This window comes from Convolutriloba macropyga, chromosome 10 (genome assembly GCF_964194025.1).
Source record: "Convolutriloba macropyga chromosome 10, txConMacr16.3, whole genome shotgun sequence".
Taxonomy (NCBI): Eukaryota; Metazoa; Xenacoelomorpha; order Acoela; family Convolutidae; genus Convolutriloba; species Convolutriloba macropyga.
This window is the reverse complement of record NC_134477.1, coordinates 39,218,453-39,236,256: the sequence shown is the minus strand read 5'-3', so window position 1 is coordinate 39,236,256 and position 17,804 is coordinate 39,218,453. Positions and strand designations below refer to the sequence as shown.

The 17,804-nt window shown below is 36.9% G+C and overlaps 1 protein-coding gene across 2 annotated transcripts in view; it reads left to right on the top strand.

Annotated features, from left to right (window-relative positions):
- LOC142348119 (lipoxygenase homology domain-containing protein 1-like) overlaps positions 1–17,804 on the top strand; it is a 208,432-nt gene that overhangs the window by 103,902 nt on the left and 86,726 nt on the right. For both annotated transcript variants that reach the window (XM_075399300.1, XM_075399299.1), the window contains 6 exons: positions 2,890–3,046; positions 3,482–3,636; positions 3,986–4,188; positions 10,066–10,354; positions 10,933–11,125; positions 12,446–12,651. In XM_075399300.1, coding sequence (XP_075255415.1) covers positions 2,890–3,046; positions 3,482–3,636; positions 3,986–4,188; positions 10,066–10,354; positions 10,933–11,125; positions 12,446–12,651 — 1,203 coding nt within the window. The remainder of the gene's footprint in view (positions 1–2,889; positions 3,047–3,481; positions 3,637–3,985; positions 4,189–10,065; positions 10,355–10,932; positions 11,126–12,445; positions 12,652–17,804) is intronic.

Here is a 17,804-nt window from a genome sequence, read left to right as displayed (position 1 = left end):
ATGGTTTTTTATTTTTTAATCTGTCCAGTTCTGAAACAGGATGTAAAATTCAATTCAGCTTGTGCAGAAATAGTGATTACCTTTTGTTGTTCAACAAAAATGAAGATCGGAGAGAGAGGTGTATTTGTTCCTGCCATATTTTGACAGAGAGCGAGAAACGTATTCGTGAAAAAATTTTCGCTGAGCGAAGGAAATTTTTTTGACCACGTCTGGCTTCTTCGGAGCAGTTCTTTTTATTTTTACGTTACTTTTTGTGTAATTTGTTTTTTAACCATATTTACAAATAATTGTATGTTCGGTACCATTTTTGACCATCTAAAGCATATATTAGCGTATGGAATCAGTTATATGCAATCTTGAGCTATTTGTTATTTCGCCGTTTTAGGCGCTTTTTAGACGCTGTTTTTTTGTCTGAGGTATTTGTTTTTGGTTGCAAATAAATTTTGTTGAAATTTGCGGCCTTTTAATTTCATACATTTCGATTTAAGTTAATTTTAATAGAATAAAATAAGCTAAATTTGAAAATGTATTAGCGTGTTCAATTGTTTAATTACTGTTTGTGGTAGGCCTATTGTTACTGAGTGAAAACAATTGAAGGATTGGTAGCACATATTTCATATAATAAACTATTCAATTCTGCAAACTTTTGTGGTTTTTACTTCCTGCCCGAGATAAGTGTTCTCTGGTGCATTTGGGCGTCGTTTGGTTGCTAAATGAATCAGCAGGGACTGTTTCATTAGCTGTGTCTAGAACAGTTAAGCGAAAGTTTTTTTGAAAAATTTAACAGGTTCATAGATTCCCTCCTTTAATTGCTTTCTGTTTTCTCGCTTTCTCTGTTTTTTTCCGAGATGTGTCGCTGTTTTTGTTTTTCCTTCTCTTGATTTTTTGTTGAAAATAATTAAATCATAGCAGAAATTATATCATAGACGATGCTTTTGGAGTGGCAACTTGTAAGAAGTTTTCAAGAAAGGTTTTTCATATTTTAGTTTTCTCTTGATAATTTTTTTCCTCAGTTTGTTGTTTAAAATCGAAGGGTATAATGAAACTGATAGTTTTATCAGTTAGTTTTTGGCTAGGCTTCAATTTATATTATAGTTCGAGCCGATCCCGGAGCCTTCCGGCTATGTTTTTTTTTCACTTCTTTGAACAGAAATTTGTTACTCTTCACCTCATTTTGCCACTTTTGATAATTATGCTAGTTTCACTCTTCGCTCATTCTGCTCAAAGTGCTTTAAAACAGCAGTTGCTCAGCAAAGCAATTCAAAATGAACAGAGTCTATTTAATTCTAATTAACCATCTATAATGCTTATTGGTATTGATACTAACGCCTGTGTCCTCTCACTAAGAAGCAGGAGTATATTCGATTACGATTCTGCCTGCTATCTTTTTTCATTCATATTTTTCTGATAGAGAGATAGGGAAAGAGAAAGAGAAAGAAAAAGAGAGAGAGAGAGAGAATCACGTGCGGCTTTTTCGAAGCAGTGTTTTTGGTTTTAGTTCTATAAATTGGTTCTTTCACACAATTTGTCAGGTTCTTGTGCGCGTTGACTCTTTCAAATTTTTATTAGAGGCGTTTGGATCTAATTCTGAGTTATTTATTGTTTCGTTCAAGACTTGCTATTTTTTTAATTGTCAAAGTTTAAGTTAGTTGAACGTTCTTAGACAAGAAATTAGTAACAAAATTGTCATCATAACTTTTCTAAATTCAGCGGGAGATTTAACATAGTTTATCACTAAGGATATGCCCAACTTCTATCAGTTGGATTTTCAGTCCTTTATACGACCGAGCGACTATTAGTTTTGATGAGATTGTTAGTGAATTGGAACAGAGTAAAAGCCAGGCCAGCTTAAAGCTGGAGAACCAGTTTCTGAAGAGCGACTAATAGTCGCTCGGAGTTGGGGGGGGGGGGGGGCTCTTCAACAGCCGGAACACCAAATTGAGCGCGAAAAATTTTAATTTTCTAAGTTCTCCAGTCTGATTTATTTTTTTCACTCATTCTGCTCAACGGGCATTTAAACAACAGTTGATCAGCAATGAACCCTAGTTTGAAAAGAGTTAGTATCAAAAAATGAAATCAGGATTTAACGGGATAAAGACCACATACCAGTCTGAGAGGCAGTCTATATGAATTTTGTTCTATTTAGTCTTATATGCCAGCCCTAAAATTTAATGGTATATTTTATCCTCTCATTAAGACTAAAAGTGTGCTTATCAACGATTTTTTTGCTAAAGAAATCACTTCTGTTCTCGTTTTGATCGGTATTGTGCCATGGGAATCATTGGCGGCTTTTTGCTGGCAATTTGCAGGTTATTGCGTTTGATATACTGGGTAATTATTAGTTCTTTTTGTTTTTTTCTGATCTTTTTCTTGATGCTAGTGGAAAGCTGCTCATAACGCCTGGTTATAGTTTTTTCAATTATTTTTAGCGAATTCTTGAAGATATAGTTAGAGCAGCTGCTTTTAAATTTTATGTTGTTAGCAAGAACATGGAATAACCATGATATTAAAATTCAGAAAAAAGTTTTTTCCTAATTGTTTTGTTTTCAAATTTGATGTTTTCTGTTGGTAAATTGCCACAATTCATTTTCACAGCCAATTTTTTAAATATTCATCTATTGTGTTTTCGATTAGGAATTTGGCAGAAATAGAATTATTTTAAGTATTTAAAAATGCTACCAAAAAGTTCTAGTTCTGTTGGAAACTTCTCATTCAACGAAGAGAACTTCGAATGCATGTGAAGCAGATCGAGGTACAGTTTGCTGATCATGGATGATATTTTGTTCAGTCGTTTCTTTTTGATGTTCCTCTATTGTTTTTTCCACATATTTCCAAAAGCCGGTCCTTGGTTGTCAGCTCGGATTAGTGTTTGATCAAATTTGTTTTTAGATCGAGATGGTAAGCGCTTTGGATGGTGGCAAAGAGAGGTACGAGTTTTTGTGTAACAAATGGCTGTCAACGGATGAGGACTATCACGAGACAGTGAGGGAACTTGTCCCCTCTTCTAGTTCGTCCACCCCTCTTCTAATTAAACAACCTCTAACAAGTTAGTGCACCAAACATTTGGTTATCAATTTTTTTCTGACGCTTTTTTTGTGAATTTGAACCCTTCTTGTTGAATACGAATCTATTTTTGACACTGAAACTGATGACCCAAGTTTGAAAATAGAATACAATTTTTATGCGTATTGCAAACCAAGATTTAACCCTTACCAAAACTTATGGTTTATGATCTTATGGTTTATAAAAAATTTCTATTATTGTGACGATCCAGTTTCCTCATTCAGCACTTTGCAAGCTTATTAAATCTGAAGCTTCATTCATTAAAACTGAGTCATCTGACTTCGTATAATAGATAGTACCTCCAGCTGATCTAGCTTTCATATCCTAAGCTTAATTACAAGCTAAACACCTGGAGCTGAAGAAATGATATGAATTAGAATAATTTTTTTAAACCTTCGTCACAGCTGTTTTTTTCCAGTTGTACTGTACAAGCTGTTGATCAAGACTGGCAGCAAAAGAGGAGCAGGGACAGATGCGAATGTGTACTGCACTCTCTTCGGGACAAACGGGGACTCAGGAATGAGGAAAGTGAGGCACTCTCACAACAACATCAACAAGTTCGAAACAGGATCGGTGCGTACAGGATCTTCCAGTAACCGCCTTCATTTTATGTAGTTGCAGTTGAAAACTGATATTGATCGAATGAACCGATTTGAGCATTTAAGCCAAGAGGAAGCAAATCGAATTGTGTTTACAAAATACGAGTAATTTTGAGTATTTCAAGAGAGCGATTACTTGTAAATTTAATTTGCAAGAATTTGTTGATCTCTTGAGTTGATTATGAAAATGGGATTTCAAAAACTAAAGAGAGATATGTGGAAAGCGGTCGTTTGTTTACACTGAATTTTTTTCTAAATTATCTGTCTTTAATTTTCCACAAAATTGATCAGCTAAGAAAAGGAGTACTTCTCACTCTTTTTAGGTAGAAGAGTGTATAATAGAATGTGTGGATTTGGGCCAAGTGGGAAGGGTCAGAATTGAGCATGATAACAAGAACGCAGGAGCTGGATGGTATCTGGACAGTGTCACTGTTCAGCCGATTACTTCGTCAACTGCTGGAAGTAGGAAGCAGTCCGAGTCCACTTTAAGTGGAGATGGAACAGCTATTGTGTTCCCATGTGACAGGTGAAAAAATAAATGTACATTTGATTAATTGCTCTCAAAGGAAGTTTGTAGCAATTATATTAGTCCTGTCGGTCTTTTTTATGCGATTTTTTGCTTGACCGATTTTTCGTCTGACGCTTTTGACTTTTCGTCCTCAAAAACGGGATAAACAGGTAGCGCCCAGAGGGCATTAAGTGCTCTTAGAGCCTTTCAGCTCTGTTTCAGCTCAAACTGTTTTGGAGACTTATAGTCCCCTGTTGACCCCCCCATACCCCCCCTGTTGACCCCCACCTCCACTATTGTCTCCATCCCCCACCGCGCTGTTATCCCCCCATCAGCCCCCGGTGCACCCCCCCCCCCCCCCGTGGCTAGCTACTGACGAAGCCAACCGCTCGCCGGTCGTTTCAGAGCAACTCGCCCGACGTTAGTCGGTTATGTTTACCTTTGTTTTCCGCTATATGGGGAGGATAATTTAGTGTCAGTCTCACGAAATCCCCCCTCCTTTTCACCGGTGAATTTGGGCCACAACAGCTGCCGAGGTCTGCTATTCAGATAGCTTTTGTAAAATTAGTTGTCGTCAATAACAATCACACGAGCATATGGAGCTACTTTTTTTCGAGAAAATGACATATGACATTTATGGTAACTCTCTACAAAGCGATTCTAATCGGAGCTTTCCTACTGATATTTAGTCTCCGCGCACAGTTTTTATGTTTCTTTTTAAAATGTTTTCAAGTGTTTAGGTTTGCAAGCGTCCGGTATTCTGCTAAGATGTGAAAATTTTACAAGTTCTGAGGATGGCAAGTAGCACTAAGTTTCAAAAGAATCAATTGAACAATGAATGAATAATTCGTTCTATGCATTTCTTATTTATACTTTTTATTTACATTGTTATCCAATCAGAATTGAGTTCTTTCTATTAATAGATAGTGAATGTTTCTTAAGTTGTATTTGAGTTTGAGTCTTTATGCTCGATACTGCGGCTATCTAGAAAAGCGTTTAGCATGGGTTGGAAAACCCATTAACATGTGAGTTTGAGTTCTGGTTTTAAGTTCTGTCAAGTTTTTCAGTGGTGAAATGCGGATGTTTGTTGCTTTGCTGTGCGTGCTCTTATGTGCAAGTTTTGCTTGTGAAAAAATTCATAAGATTGAGTCTGTTGAGAGATATTGGCCAGTTGTCGGTGGGCCTCTTTCGAACCAAAGATTAACTCTTTTGATGTCTGAGTCTTTTTGTTGTTCTGCTCATAGATTCAATGGCGAGTGTCCGGTTGTATCAAAGTCGTCCATTGGGTTGTGTTCTTGTATTGCCTGGAGTTGCGCCAGTTTTATTTGTTGAATATGGGCCTCTTCAATGATTTCTGTTTGATCTGTTTCGTTGACGGTCTGAAAGAGATAGTGTTTCCTAGTCTTTTCGATGGGTGTTTCGTGCAGGAGTGTATTGATTGAGTTTTCCGGGACTTCGGCGGTAGTGTCAATTTGGACTTCACTCATTGTTATCTTCGAGTTGAAGCGAAGTCTGAGTTTTTTCTTTCGGGTTTATGTGCATCCTTGAGAGGTAATCTGCCGCGAGGTTGGCTTTTCCAGGGATATGTCCGAGTATTATGTCGAAACTCAAGAAGTGATCTAATGCGTTCCACAGCGTTGGTGGAATGATCTTTGTTTGCAAATATATCAAGGGCAAAATGAACGGCAAGAAATTATTTCGCGTAGGTTGACAACTTGAGTTGATTCGCTTTGAAAATACGTGAACCGAATCTTACAGGTGCATAAATTTTGTGTTCAGACGGTCCGTTTGCCGTTTGGGTGTAATCCTCGATCATTAATACAAATCCGGTAGCATAGAATGATGCATCGGCCATAATGACATATTGTCGATTGGTCATCGGTAGCCTCAGTGATATTTTACAGGCGGATTGTAGATCTTGTGTCAGTTTTTATAACATTATGTTGTGTTCTTCGTTTGTTTCATAGTCTGTTTCTTTCTTATGTAATCTATAATAGGGGAGCAGCTTTTCTCCGAGCTCTGGTATGAAAGTTTTGTAAAAATTGAAGAAACCGATCATTCTCTTTGTTTGCTTAGCATTTTTCGGCATCTTGAATGTTCTGAGAAACGTCGCAATTTTCTGTTTCACGGGGGTTACACCCTCTGAAGTTATCGTGTTCTCCAAGAACTGAATTTCCTTCAAACCAAAGGCGCATTTATCAGTAGCTAGTTTCATTCCTGATTCTCCTATGCACATAAAAACTGCTGATAATTTTTCCAGCATATCTGGGAGATCTTGAGCACCTACTCCAGTGCCGTCTACGTATTGGAAACATTTGTCAGCTGTATTAACGGGGTCAAGATTCTGTCGCATGAATGCGCTGACACTTCTGCTCAATCCTTGTGCTAATCTTTTAAGTGCTTATGTTCGTGATGCAAAATTGAAGGCGAGCAGTTGAATAGGTTGCTCGTCGGCCATTGGGACGGAGTAGTATCCATGGCTTCCACCCATTTTGCAAAAGAGCTTTTTGCCTGCAATATGGCTTCCAGCGTCAGCCAGGGTTGCTATTGGGAAATTGTTGTTTTTATAGTAATTTCGAATCAGGTGGTTGATTTTACGCCGATCTATTAATATTCGTAGTTTTCTATCCGGTTTTCTTTTTGCGAAGGTTGGTGATGAACATCTACTGAATGGCAACGTTGTAATCACGCAGTAATATTATGAGGCGAGTTCTACTAGGAGATTGTCTTTGAGGTGGAATCAAAAACTCTTTGATTTTTTGAATATACTGGTCTATCAGTATCACGCGTTGAGTTTTACTAAGATTTTTGAGGTGAAGCCAATGTCAAGGCGATGTCTTGTAAATATGTCGTTGATTTCCAATAGGAGATTCTCTGTCTTTTTCTTTTCGTCGTCTGTTGGTACACTTCCATGCCGATTAAAGGAGTCCAAGAATGTTTTTCGATCCTCTACGTTATCTAGTGGTCGAATGGACTCTCTCTTCTTGAAGCGAATGAGTTCTTTATAAATTCGTTGTTCCAATCCTGTCAGTTTGGATGGATCTTGAGTTTTCTCTGGGGTTGAAAACCAGTATCTTGCGTTGTGACTATTTGTGATGTGATTGAGTTGTCCCTTCGCTACTTTCTCTATGTGTTTCGATATTGTTTTTTTGTCTTTGGGAGATTATTGGTTTCCAGCAATTTGGGCTCTAATGGGATAAGATAGCGAGCTTGTTCGGGTGAGATTATTGTGAAGGTTGCAGGTAATGTGTTCTTTTCGATTGTGATTGGTACTTCCATTGTGTTGATAGCCATTAGTTGAATTGGTTTGTACTTTAGCATTTTGTCTATTGTACTTGCGGGGCAGACTACTATGTTTTCGAGTTTTGTTGTGGGCTCTACTACTCCAATTTGGTGATCTGCTTTTAATGGTTGATAGGGCATGAGTCCAATTAAGTTCTGTTCACCGGGGTGAATTATAACTCAAGTGGTAGTTCTAAGATAAATTTTACTCTTGTTATTGAATCGTTTTGATGTTTTTGAGCCTGCCGTCTGCATCAAATTCAGTTGAAGTGTGAAATTAGCGGAATGTAGATAGCAGTTGTGGGCGTCGATTGTTATTTCGTTTTTGTCGAAAAAAGGGAATCCAAGTAATATGCCGGAGAGTTTCTCAAAAACCATAAAGTCCTCTGTGAGCTCTAAATGGCCAATTTGAATGTTAAATTTGTCGTGAATAAGATTTGAGAATGATGAATAAACGCTGCGGAGACGGTGATTTCCGGTGGTGCCTTTTTTGTTTGTTTTTGCGTTAGTTGGTTGTAGATTTTATCAAAATGTTCTTGTGACATAGTGCTACTAGATGCTCCAGTGTCAGCTATGGCTTTCATTGTAATTGAGCATAATTGAATGGGAATCAGGAAAACGTTTTCGTTATAACTAGTTGTACAAAAAGAAATATTCTGTAGAAAAGCATGCAAGCTATTCAGCTTTTTGGCTGTTGGTTGAATGGCATTGAGGCGTCGCGATAAGGTGGTTGCCTCTGAGTGAAATCACGTGCGGTATGCTGGTTGCTTGCGCATATCCTGCATAAAGTCCGCATTGGTGTGGGAGACCGTTGTCGCTGGTTGGCTTGTTGACTTTGGTTGTTGTATCTGCATATCGCGTTTGTACCTCTTCCTCTAGCTCGCTAGACGGGGCGGTTTTGATAACCTGAGAAGCTTATAATTTGGTTTAGCGTTCTGTATGCTGTGTTATTTCTGTTTTAGTTTGTGAAAGGCTTGTTGAATTTTTTTGGGTGGTGTTCGGCCATCTCGGTGGCATTGTTTGTGAGACTGATGCCTGAATTGAAGCAATTCCTGCTGCCATTATATTTTCGACCGCTTGGTTAAAAGCAGAGTTTTGGGAGCTTGTTAGTGAGTGTAAGGCTGTGGTGTGTGCTGGCTCTGGGTTTAATTGGTCTATTTGAAGTCGTCTTTTGACTATAGAGCAGAAGTCGTTTACTCCGGCATTGTCCAATTCTCTGAGAAGAACTTTTTTGTATTTGAAGGGCACCCCCTGTATAAATTGTTCTCGGATTCTTCTCGTACGCTCGTCACTGCGGTCAATTCCGGCATCAGCGTCATCGACGATTGCTAAGTTGGCAAGCCGCTGTAAGTCAGGAAATCGTCTGGTTGTTCTTTCACGTGATCAATTTTTCTGCTCTGTAAGTCCAACTCAAAATTACGCCTCTGTAGCGGTTGCGTAACAGTTCTAATGCGTCATCAAGGGCGTTTCGTGTGTTTTCTGGTAAGCGTAGATGATAGTTTAATGCGTTTCCGTCGAGGTGTAAATGTTGGTATCGGGCTTGTTGGTTATGATCCGCCGGAATCCTGGCAACTGCTATGCTTGCCCCAAAAGACCTACAAATTGGTCCCAGTTTTCGCTGGGTAGCCCGGCAAAACGTTTGAGCGATACGTGTGGTGGGTGCGGCGCGGCCATATCTGTTGTTGTATTTTATGAGTGAAAGGAACAATTCTCCTGTGGATCTTGTCCGTTTGCTTTCAATCGACAAATTCGGCAGGTCAGGAGTATTGTTTTATGTGAAGTGATTAAGCTGGTTTTTCCTATATTAGCTTCTATGAGTTCGTGTATATCAGCTTCGGGGAGTTTAAGTTTTGTTGAGTTCGATCCATTTTTAATGATGAATATTCCGTACCTCTTGGAGATCGGTGGAAAAATTTTGACATTGGGGTGTTGTAACACGGCATCCAGAATTTGCTTGTTTTTGTGTGACCAATTTCCCAAAAGAATAAACATTATTTTGAGATAAACATGAATTTTGAGACAATTAATGTTTTTTGTGAAGTTTCGACTGTGGTAATTTTTCTCTGATTCTGTTTGTCGCCTATGGTAACTCTCTACAAAGCGATTCTAATCGGAGCTTTCCTACTGATATTTAGTTTCCGCGCACAGTTTTTATGTTTCTTTTTAAAATGTTTTCAAGTGTTTGGGTTCGCAAGCCTCCTTAATTCTGCTAAGATGTGAAAATTTTACAAGTTCTGAGGATGGCAAATAGCACTAAATTTCACAAGAATCAATTGAACAATGAATGAATAATTCGTGTTATGCATTTCCTATTTATACTTTTTATTTACATTTTTGTCCAATTTAAATTGAGTTCATTCCATTAATAGATAGTGAATATTTTATAAGTTTTTTTTGAGTCTGAGTCTTCATGCCCGATATCATTTTTTCATCTTATTTTTTCCCAGAACAGAATGATTCATCCCAGATAGAGAGGTTGACAATTGGGCATGTCGGGAGACTGCTACTTCATTTTGCTATATTGGTGGCACAGAATTTAAACTGCAAAAAGTAATTTTTTTCTTTTTAAACAGGTTTTTCTTTTGAAAATCTGACTTTCTATTCTCTTGTTAGATGGTTAGCAACTGACGAAGACGATGGGCAATGCGTGCGAGACCTCTTCCCTGAAGGAACTTCATCGTCCCTCTTATTACACGGTGGCACTTGTGAATACTTAGTGAGTGTCAAGACTGGCACAGTCAGTGGAGCCGGAACCGATGCCAATGTGTACATCCACTTGTTTGGAGAGGAGGGTGACACTGGGAAAATGTACCTGAGGAACACCCTGTCACCACATGTGAAGAATAAATTCGAACAGGGCAGGACTGACAGATTTAAGTTGACGAGCACGAATATCGGAAAGGTAAAGCTCAAATTTATGTAATATCGAAATTATTGTTACCAGAAGAACAAACAATAAACGGTATTTAAATTTGTAAGCAAAATTATCGAATCTCTCAGAAATTATTCAACTTTGATGAAAAATGGTTCGTAAATTTTTTCGGTTTATCAGAAATCTATTAGTACGTAATTCCCCAGACGAACTCCAACGGCTATCTTGTAAGATCTTGCCAGACTTTTGCAAGTGACTTTTATGTTATTAGATGCAAGATCGTATCTTGCTATCAGGTTGGTGTTATTAACGAATTTCTTTTGATGTGGGTATCTTTTAAAGTAAGTTAGTTACACAGGTAAAAATCGTCAGCATCTGAAGAAAGAAAAGAACAAGATTACAAATTTTTCTTAATTATTTTTCTCTATTCAAGTATTCCGATGAGAATTGAAAGGCCAAAATTATTTTTCAAAACCGGTTATGCTATGGAAATTTCAAAGAGTACTTGCATTTTGGTATTTCTGTTTTGGGGCAAACAAGTGAGACGGAATATATCGCCTATCATTGAGTGCTCAACTCCACAACAGGGTTTTCTGTTCTTTTTGCAGATAGAGAGGTTGAGAATTGGGCATGACGGGAGTGGAATGGGAAGTGGATGGTTCCTCGACAAAGTGGAAGTGGAGGTGGATACCAGGGGAGAGATATATGAGTTCACATGTCACAGGTGGCTGGATAAGGGAGAGATGGACGGAAGGATCGAAATTGATCTCTATCCCACTCAAATTACCACTACGCAGCCAAGTAAGCCAATATCAATCTTATCCCTAACTAAATAATAAACAGTTGCTCAAATCTTGCTAAGTGCGAAATTTCTCGAATCTTCTCTTGGCCAACCAGCTGATGTTGTTTGTGGCCACCCATGTGTTTAACTATGAGGGCGCGAGCATAAATAAAATCAGTCATGCGAGGTTGGGGAGGAGTTTTTCTTATGTGTATGAAGTTTATTAATTGATTTGATGTTATTATTTGAACTGTTTAATTAATCATTACCCGCAATTGAGGATTCATAAACGTGTTGTGTGAAAATTCTTAATTTTTGTAAGGGCATACTTCAACAGCTGAGATTGAGCGAGCAGAAGAGACTGTTTCTCCTGCTGGTTTGCACGGTTTGTCTGTAAAAAATACGATCTCATTCAGCAGTATACCGAGCTCTTCTCCGTAGAGAACATTTAGTAAAGCACAATTATTAGTAATTAGTGTCACTTTACCTCTTATCTTTTGTCATCATTTTAAATAATTATTTTATAGGGCAACTATTTGCGATGTGTTTTGATTAAAAAAATTCATAGCCAATTTTAAATTTTATATTGTATCAAAAAGGCGTAACTAAGGTACACACTAAGATCTTTCCTTTGGGAAAAAGCAGCGGAAAGAAAAATATATTTAGACCAATTTTTGGTGGTAATGTTACCGTAGGAAAAATGTCAGTCTAGTTCGAGACCTACGGATCTATGATGACGGCCTATCTCTTTAAGTAGGGCACCTCAAAGCTCTGAAAATAAAGAAACTCAAATTTATTTTTAATTGCTCTTGAACTAAGTTCATAGCAATTATTGTAAACGTGTGTGTCTTTTTTATGCAAAATTTTTGCTTGACAATTTTGACTTTTCGAGTGACTTTTACGCCCTTGATTTTTTGCGGTTCGCGTGATCTAAATTTCTCTCTCAATCACAATTTCAAGCAGCTGAACTCAATTGGCGGCAATTTAATACTAAAAGTCAACTGAAAAGTGTGCCGAAACTGGTGCCATTTTTCACTTTAAATCTTAATGGTGGTATATTTTAACTTCTAATGTGGTTATTTGAAGCCCACTATTGATTTTGTTAGTCCCATATAGGCTCCCCCCCGACTGAAGCGGGCTGCAAATGATTAGAGCTCCCACTAGTCGTTCGAGAGCAATTCTTCTGACGTTTAGTCGATTGTTTTTTTTACCAGACAACGATTATTTTCTTAGCGTGCTTTGGATATATTAAAAATATCAATTCAGTTGCTGTATAAATGCTCACTCAAACCTAAAATATGGCTATATTATAGTAACTAATACATATTGTTAATTTTTAGAGATCCCAATTGAGATATCAGTCACAACCAGTCCCAACGATTCGTCTGGAGGAACCATCAGCTCTGGTTGCGACTGCAGTCCACGACTGGTGATATATGGACACAAAGGTCTTATCAAAACTCCCCCACTCACTCTGAATAACAGCGGCAGTAGACAGGGCAGGGGTGAAGGAAAATTTGAACCAGGAGCCACTTCAACATTCAAGGTGATATTCCCAGTCAGTGCAATGGGAGGTAGAATCTGATGTTTTTAGACTGTTATGATCAAAATGGTTTTTAAAACTATCAAAGAAAAAAAAATTAAAAATGAATAGAACGAGAGGAGTCGTGCGAGTCTTTGCGAGGCATAGAGTGATCCAAAATAAGTCTCCAGACTGATAAAAAGTTAACTTTTTCTGCGAATATATATTCTTGTTATGATAAAAACTTAATTATCCAAAAACAATTGGAAAGTTTTCGATATCGAAGCAACTTTGGCTATTTTTAAAAGGTAATTTTCAAGAAATTAGGTTAACCGAAAAAATCGAAGTTGGATGCATTTCAAACCCATTCGTTTTGTTAATTGAATTCATTTTTGTCTTTAAAAAAGAAAACTTATTCCGTTGTTTTTAATGATTTTTTTTACTTAACAACTCAAATCGAGAACATGTCTAACACTCGCCTCATCTAAATCTAGCTAACCGATCATTTTTTATTAAGATTGGGCTATTGACAGCCGGGCATAACAGGAAATTGTATGATCATAGTTTTGAGTTTAAACTGGGCACATCCGTAGTCTAATTTAGTGAAAAATATTCTGCAAAAAGTTGAATAGAAAAAATCCAATAAATAATAAGAATGTCGATCAAGTTTGATGCATATGGAGCAAAAGTTTTTTCAACTGTGAAAATGGTGAAAAATGAACCATATTTTGTTGTTAAATCAATATTTTAATTGTTCTCGAACGAAGTTTGAAGCAACTATTGTAAAAGTTTGTGTCTTCTCTTTTCGAAATTTTTGCTTGATCTTTTTTGCGCTTGTGTTTTAAAACCTTATTTCGCTCTCTAGTGACTTTTTTGTTACCTTTGACTTCTTGATTTCGGGTGATATGAATTGCTCCCATTCCAAAATTGTCTATTGCTAATTTAAAGGCGATTTTAATTGAGATAGAAAAGCCGGCATAGCTAAGTGGTTAAGGTCTCTGACTACCATCCAGGAGGGCATGAATTAAAACGCGTCCAGTGCGGATTTTTGCACTCGTAACATTATCATGGCTTCAACCCCCCCCCCCCCCCCCCACCCCCACCCCCACCCCTCTGAATTAAATTGCCCCGCTAGAGTCGTTTAGAGTAATTCGTCCGACGCTAGTTCGTTAACGTTTTCTGTTCTATTTTGGTATCACACGATGAAATGTGATATTTGGTAACTGATGTAATTAAGATTATGGTTGCATGAGCAGCAGTTTGCCTTATCAAATAAAACAGATTTTTTATTAGAAAATATTGAAAGATCAGATGAAAAAGTAAGGGTTTTATGTCAAAGTTTTAATGAAATGTTCAGGATGGTTGTTTCTTTGCAAGACCAAATGACATACAGATATTTTTTGTCTAATAATTAAGATTTGACTATCAAATACCAATCAATTATGAAAGCTGACTCCTTTTCTTAAAATCCAACAGGCTTTGAAAACGTTTTTGTTCGAATCAACCAATTATTGCTTGGTTTTTATTAAATTTTTTTTGGAAAAAGAAAATATCTGAACGATTATACGTTCAAGTTTTCTGGAGGCTGACAAGTGTCCTGAGGTTGATGGAAGTTGTTAATCGTTTCTACTAATATATTTCACAAACATTTTCATCATTTAACCTGCTGTCGGCGAGCTACTTGAATTTTTTTGAGACAATTTGTAGTTGCGATTTCTTGTTACCTTGTTTCATATTATACTGTAAAAGAGTTCTAAGTTTTCAAATTATCAGTATTCGTTATAGCAACAAATTTTATCCATGAAGTTTGTTACGAAGCAAGGAAAATTCAAATTTCGAAAAATCTTAAATCTGTAAACCTCTATTTTCTTCGAGAAATGAAGAGTTTTACAGGTCTTATCAAGGATATATTCAGTTTTTAACGTGGTTTTAAATAGTTTGTAACTAGTTTGCAACACTTTAGTAAACCTTTTGTAACTCTTAGTTTGTCACTCGTTTGTAACTCTTTTGGCAGAAGATAACCGATCGGCTAAACTGGTTTAAAATAGTGGTTGAGCTGATTTAAATTTTCTAACCTCCAAATTATGTTGAAGGCTTGGAGATAAAGCTTCACAGCAAGAAGCGAAGCATCGAATCATCATTTTATGACAATACAACAATCACATAACGTCTTTCGTATTTTTTACAATTCAAAGAATTTGAAATGTATTGAATTGCTCTCTTTTTCTTTTTAAGATCTGTTCACACATTTTCATGATTCTTGAAGTCAAATTGGAATAGTGATTTTGGTCACGCCGAAACAGGAAGCGGAGCGAAAAAGCTAGTATTTTTGCGGCGTGAAATTTTTCCGCTCTAATTTTAAAGTAGAGTGAGAGAACGGTGCTTGCACAAAAGTTCGCTTTCTCGCTAGTTGTTTTTTGTTCACACTGCGGCAATTTCACTTTGACTTCTAGTGTTTTTTTTATTTTTGAATCGGATTTCTTTCTAAATGGTTTTCCAAATCCATTCATAGTTCATTCTAGTCCTAGTTTTTTTAAAACCGAATTTCCATTTCTCGTTGGTGATTTTCTGTTCACATGCGGCTTTTTGACGTTGATGTTCTGTTTTTTATCTTATTTTCAATTGCTCTTGAACGAAGTTCATAGCAATTATTGTAAACGTGTTGGTCTTTTTTATGTAAATTTTGCGGTTTTGCGCTTTTCTTCTAGAACTTTCGTTGACTTCTCAAGTGATTTCTTCATGCTTTCGTTCTTATTTTTTGAGTGATCTCTATTGCCCTCACTCCGAAGTGAAGTTTGTTGCTAATATAAAGTTGGTTGCAGCAAAAAAGGAAGGGACAAATAGCACAGTCGGCAGTCGGCAGTGCATATGGATATGAAAGGGTGGTCAATGGTTCGAATCACGATTTGGTCAAATGTTTTTTCATCCGCCTGTCGTTCGAGTGCAATTTGTCAACATTAGTCGGTTTATGTTTTAGAAATGATTTTCCAATTCGCTCATAGTCCCTTCTTGTTCTAGTTTTTCTTTGGTCAATGAAAATTCTTTGAAGACTTTTCCTGCTATGTTTTTTGCCCGTTTTATCTAACTCTATCAAACTTTATTCGTTTTTAACCGAAAAACATTGGAAGATGTTTAACTTGATCCCCAAAATGCGCCCATGTTTACTTTTGATCTAATGTGGAATTTTACCGTAGCAGTTGAATTTCGATTTGACATTTGCGTATTTAATTTGATATTTGGATTTTTTTAAACAGCGTTAGTTTCGCAACTTTTCTTGTAGATGTTTTTGTCTTGTAAAATTTATAGTCTTGTACAAACGAATGTCGCAATATTGATATTTGCTTTCTAACAGGAGCTCTGAATTTTGTTTTGGCTTGTTCTGTTTGCATTTTCAGTTCAACTGTGGTGAGATTGGAGAAGTGAGAAGTGTTCGTGTGTGGTTAGACGAATAGTGATTTTGGTCACGCCGATACAGGAAGCGGAGCCAAAAGGCCTTTATTTTTGCGGCGTGAAAATTTTCCGCTCTAATTTTGAAGTAGAGTGAGAGAACGGTGCTTGCACAAATGTTCGCTTTCTTGCTAGTTGTTTTTTGTTCACGCTGCCGCAATTTCACTTTGAATTTTTGTGTTTTTTTCGATTTTCGAATCGGATATCTTTCTAAATGGTTTTCCCATTCCATTCATATTTCATTCTAGGCCTACTTTTTTTAAAACCGAATTTCCAATTCTCGTTGGTGGTTTATCTTTTCGCATGCGGCTTTTTGACGTTGATTTTCTGTTTTTTTTTATTTTTTATCTTATTTTTAATTGCTCTTGAACGAAGTTCATATCAATTCTTGTAAACGTGTTGGTCTTTTTTATGTAAATTTTTCGCTTGACCATTTTGCGCTTTTCTTCTAGAACTTTCTTTGACTTCTCAAGTGATTTCTTCATGCTTTCGTTCTTTTTTTTGAGTGATCTCTTTTGCTCTCACTCCGAATTAAAGCTTGTTGTTAATATAAAGTTGGTTGCAGCAAAAAAGGAAGGGACAAATAGCACAGTCGGCAGTGCATATGGATATGAAAGGGAGGTCAATGGTTCGAAGCACGGTGCGGTCAAATGTTTTTTCATCCGCCTGTCGTTCGAGAGCAATTCTTCCGACATTAGTCGGTTTTTGTTTTAGAAATGGTTTTCCAATTCGCTCATAGTCCGTTCTAGTTCTAGTTTTTTGTTTAGTCAATGAAAATTTTTTGAAGACTTGTCCTGCTATGTTTTTTTGCCCCGTTTTATCTAACTCTATCAAACTGTTCGTTTTTGACCAAAAAACATTGGAAGATGTTTAAATTGATCCCCAACATGCGCCCATGTTTTACTTGTAATCTAATCTGGATTTTTTCCGTAGCACTTGAACTTGGATTTGACAATTGCGTATTTAATTTTATATTTGGATTTTTTAAACAGCGTTAGTTTCGCAACTTTTTTAGATATTTCTGTCTTGTAAAATTTCTAGTCTTGTACAGAAGAATGTCGAAATATTGATATTTGCTTTCTAACAAGAGCTTTGAATATTGCTTTGGCTTATTCGTTTTGCATTTTCAATTCAACTGTGATGAGATTGGAGAAGTGAGAAGTGTTCGTGTGTGGTTAGACGAAGAGGAAGTCACACATTTTCATGATTTTTGAAGTCAAATCGGAATAGTGATTTTGGTCACGCCGAAACAGGAAGCGGAGCGAAAAAGCGAGTACTTTTGCGGCGTGAAATTTTTCCGCTCTAATTTTAAAGTAGAGTAAGAGAACGTTGCTTGCACAAAAGTTCGCTTTCTCGCTAGTTGTTTTTTGTTCACACTGCGGCATTTTCCCTTTGACTTTTAGTGTTTTTTTTTCGATTTTCGAAACGGATATCTTTCTAAACGGTTTTCCCAATCCATTCATAGTTCATGCTAGGCATATGTTTTTTAAAACCGAATTTTCATTTCTCGTTGTTGGTTTTCTGTTCACATGCGGCTTTATGACGTTGATTTTCTGTTTTTTTTATTTTGATCTTATTTTTAATTGCTCTTGAACGAAGTTCATATCAATTCTTGTAAACGTGTTGGTCTTTTTATGCAAATTGTTCGCTTGACCATTTTGCGCTTTTCTTCTAGAACATTCGTTGACCTCTCAAGTGATTTCTTCTTGCTTTCGTTCTTCTTTTTTGAG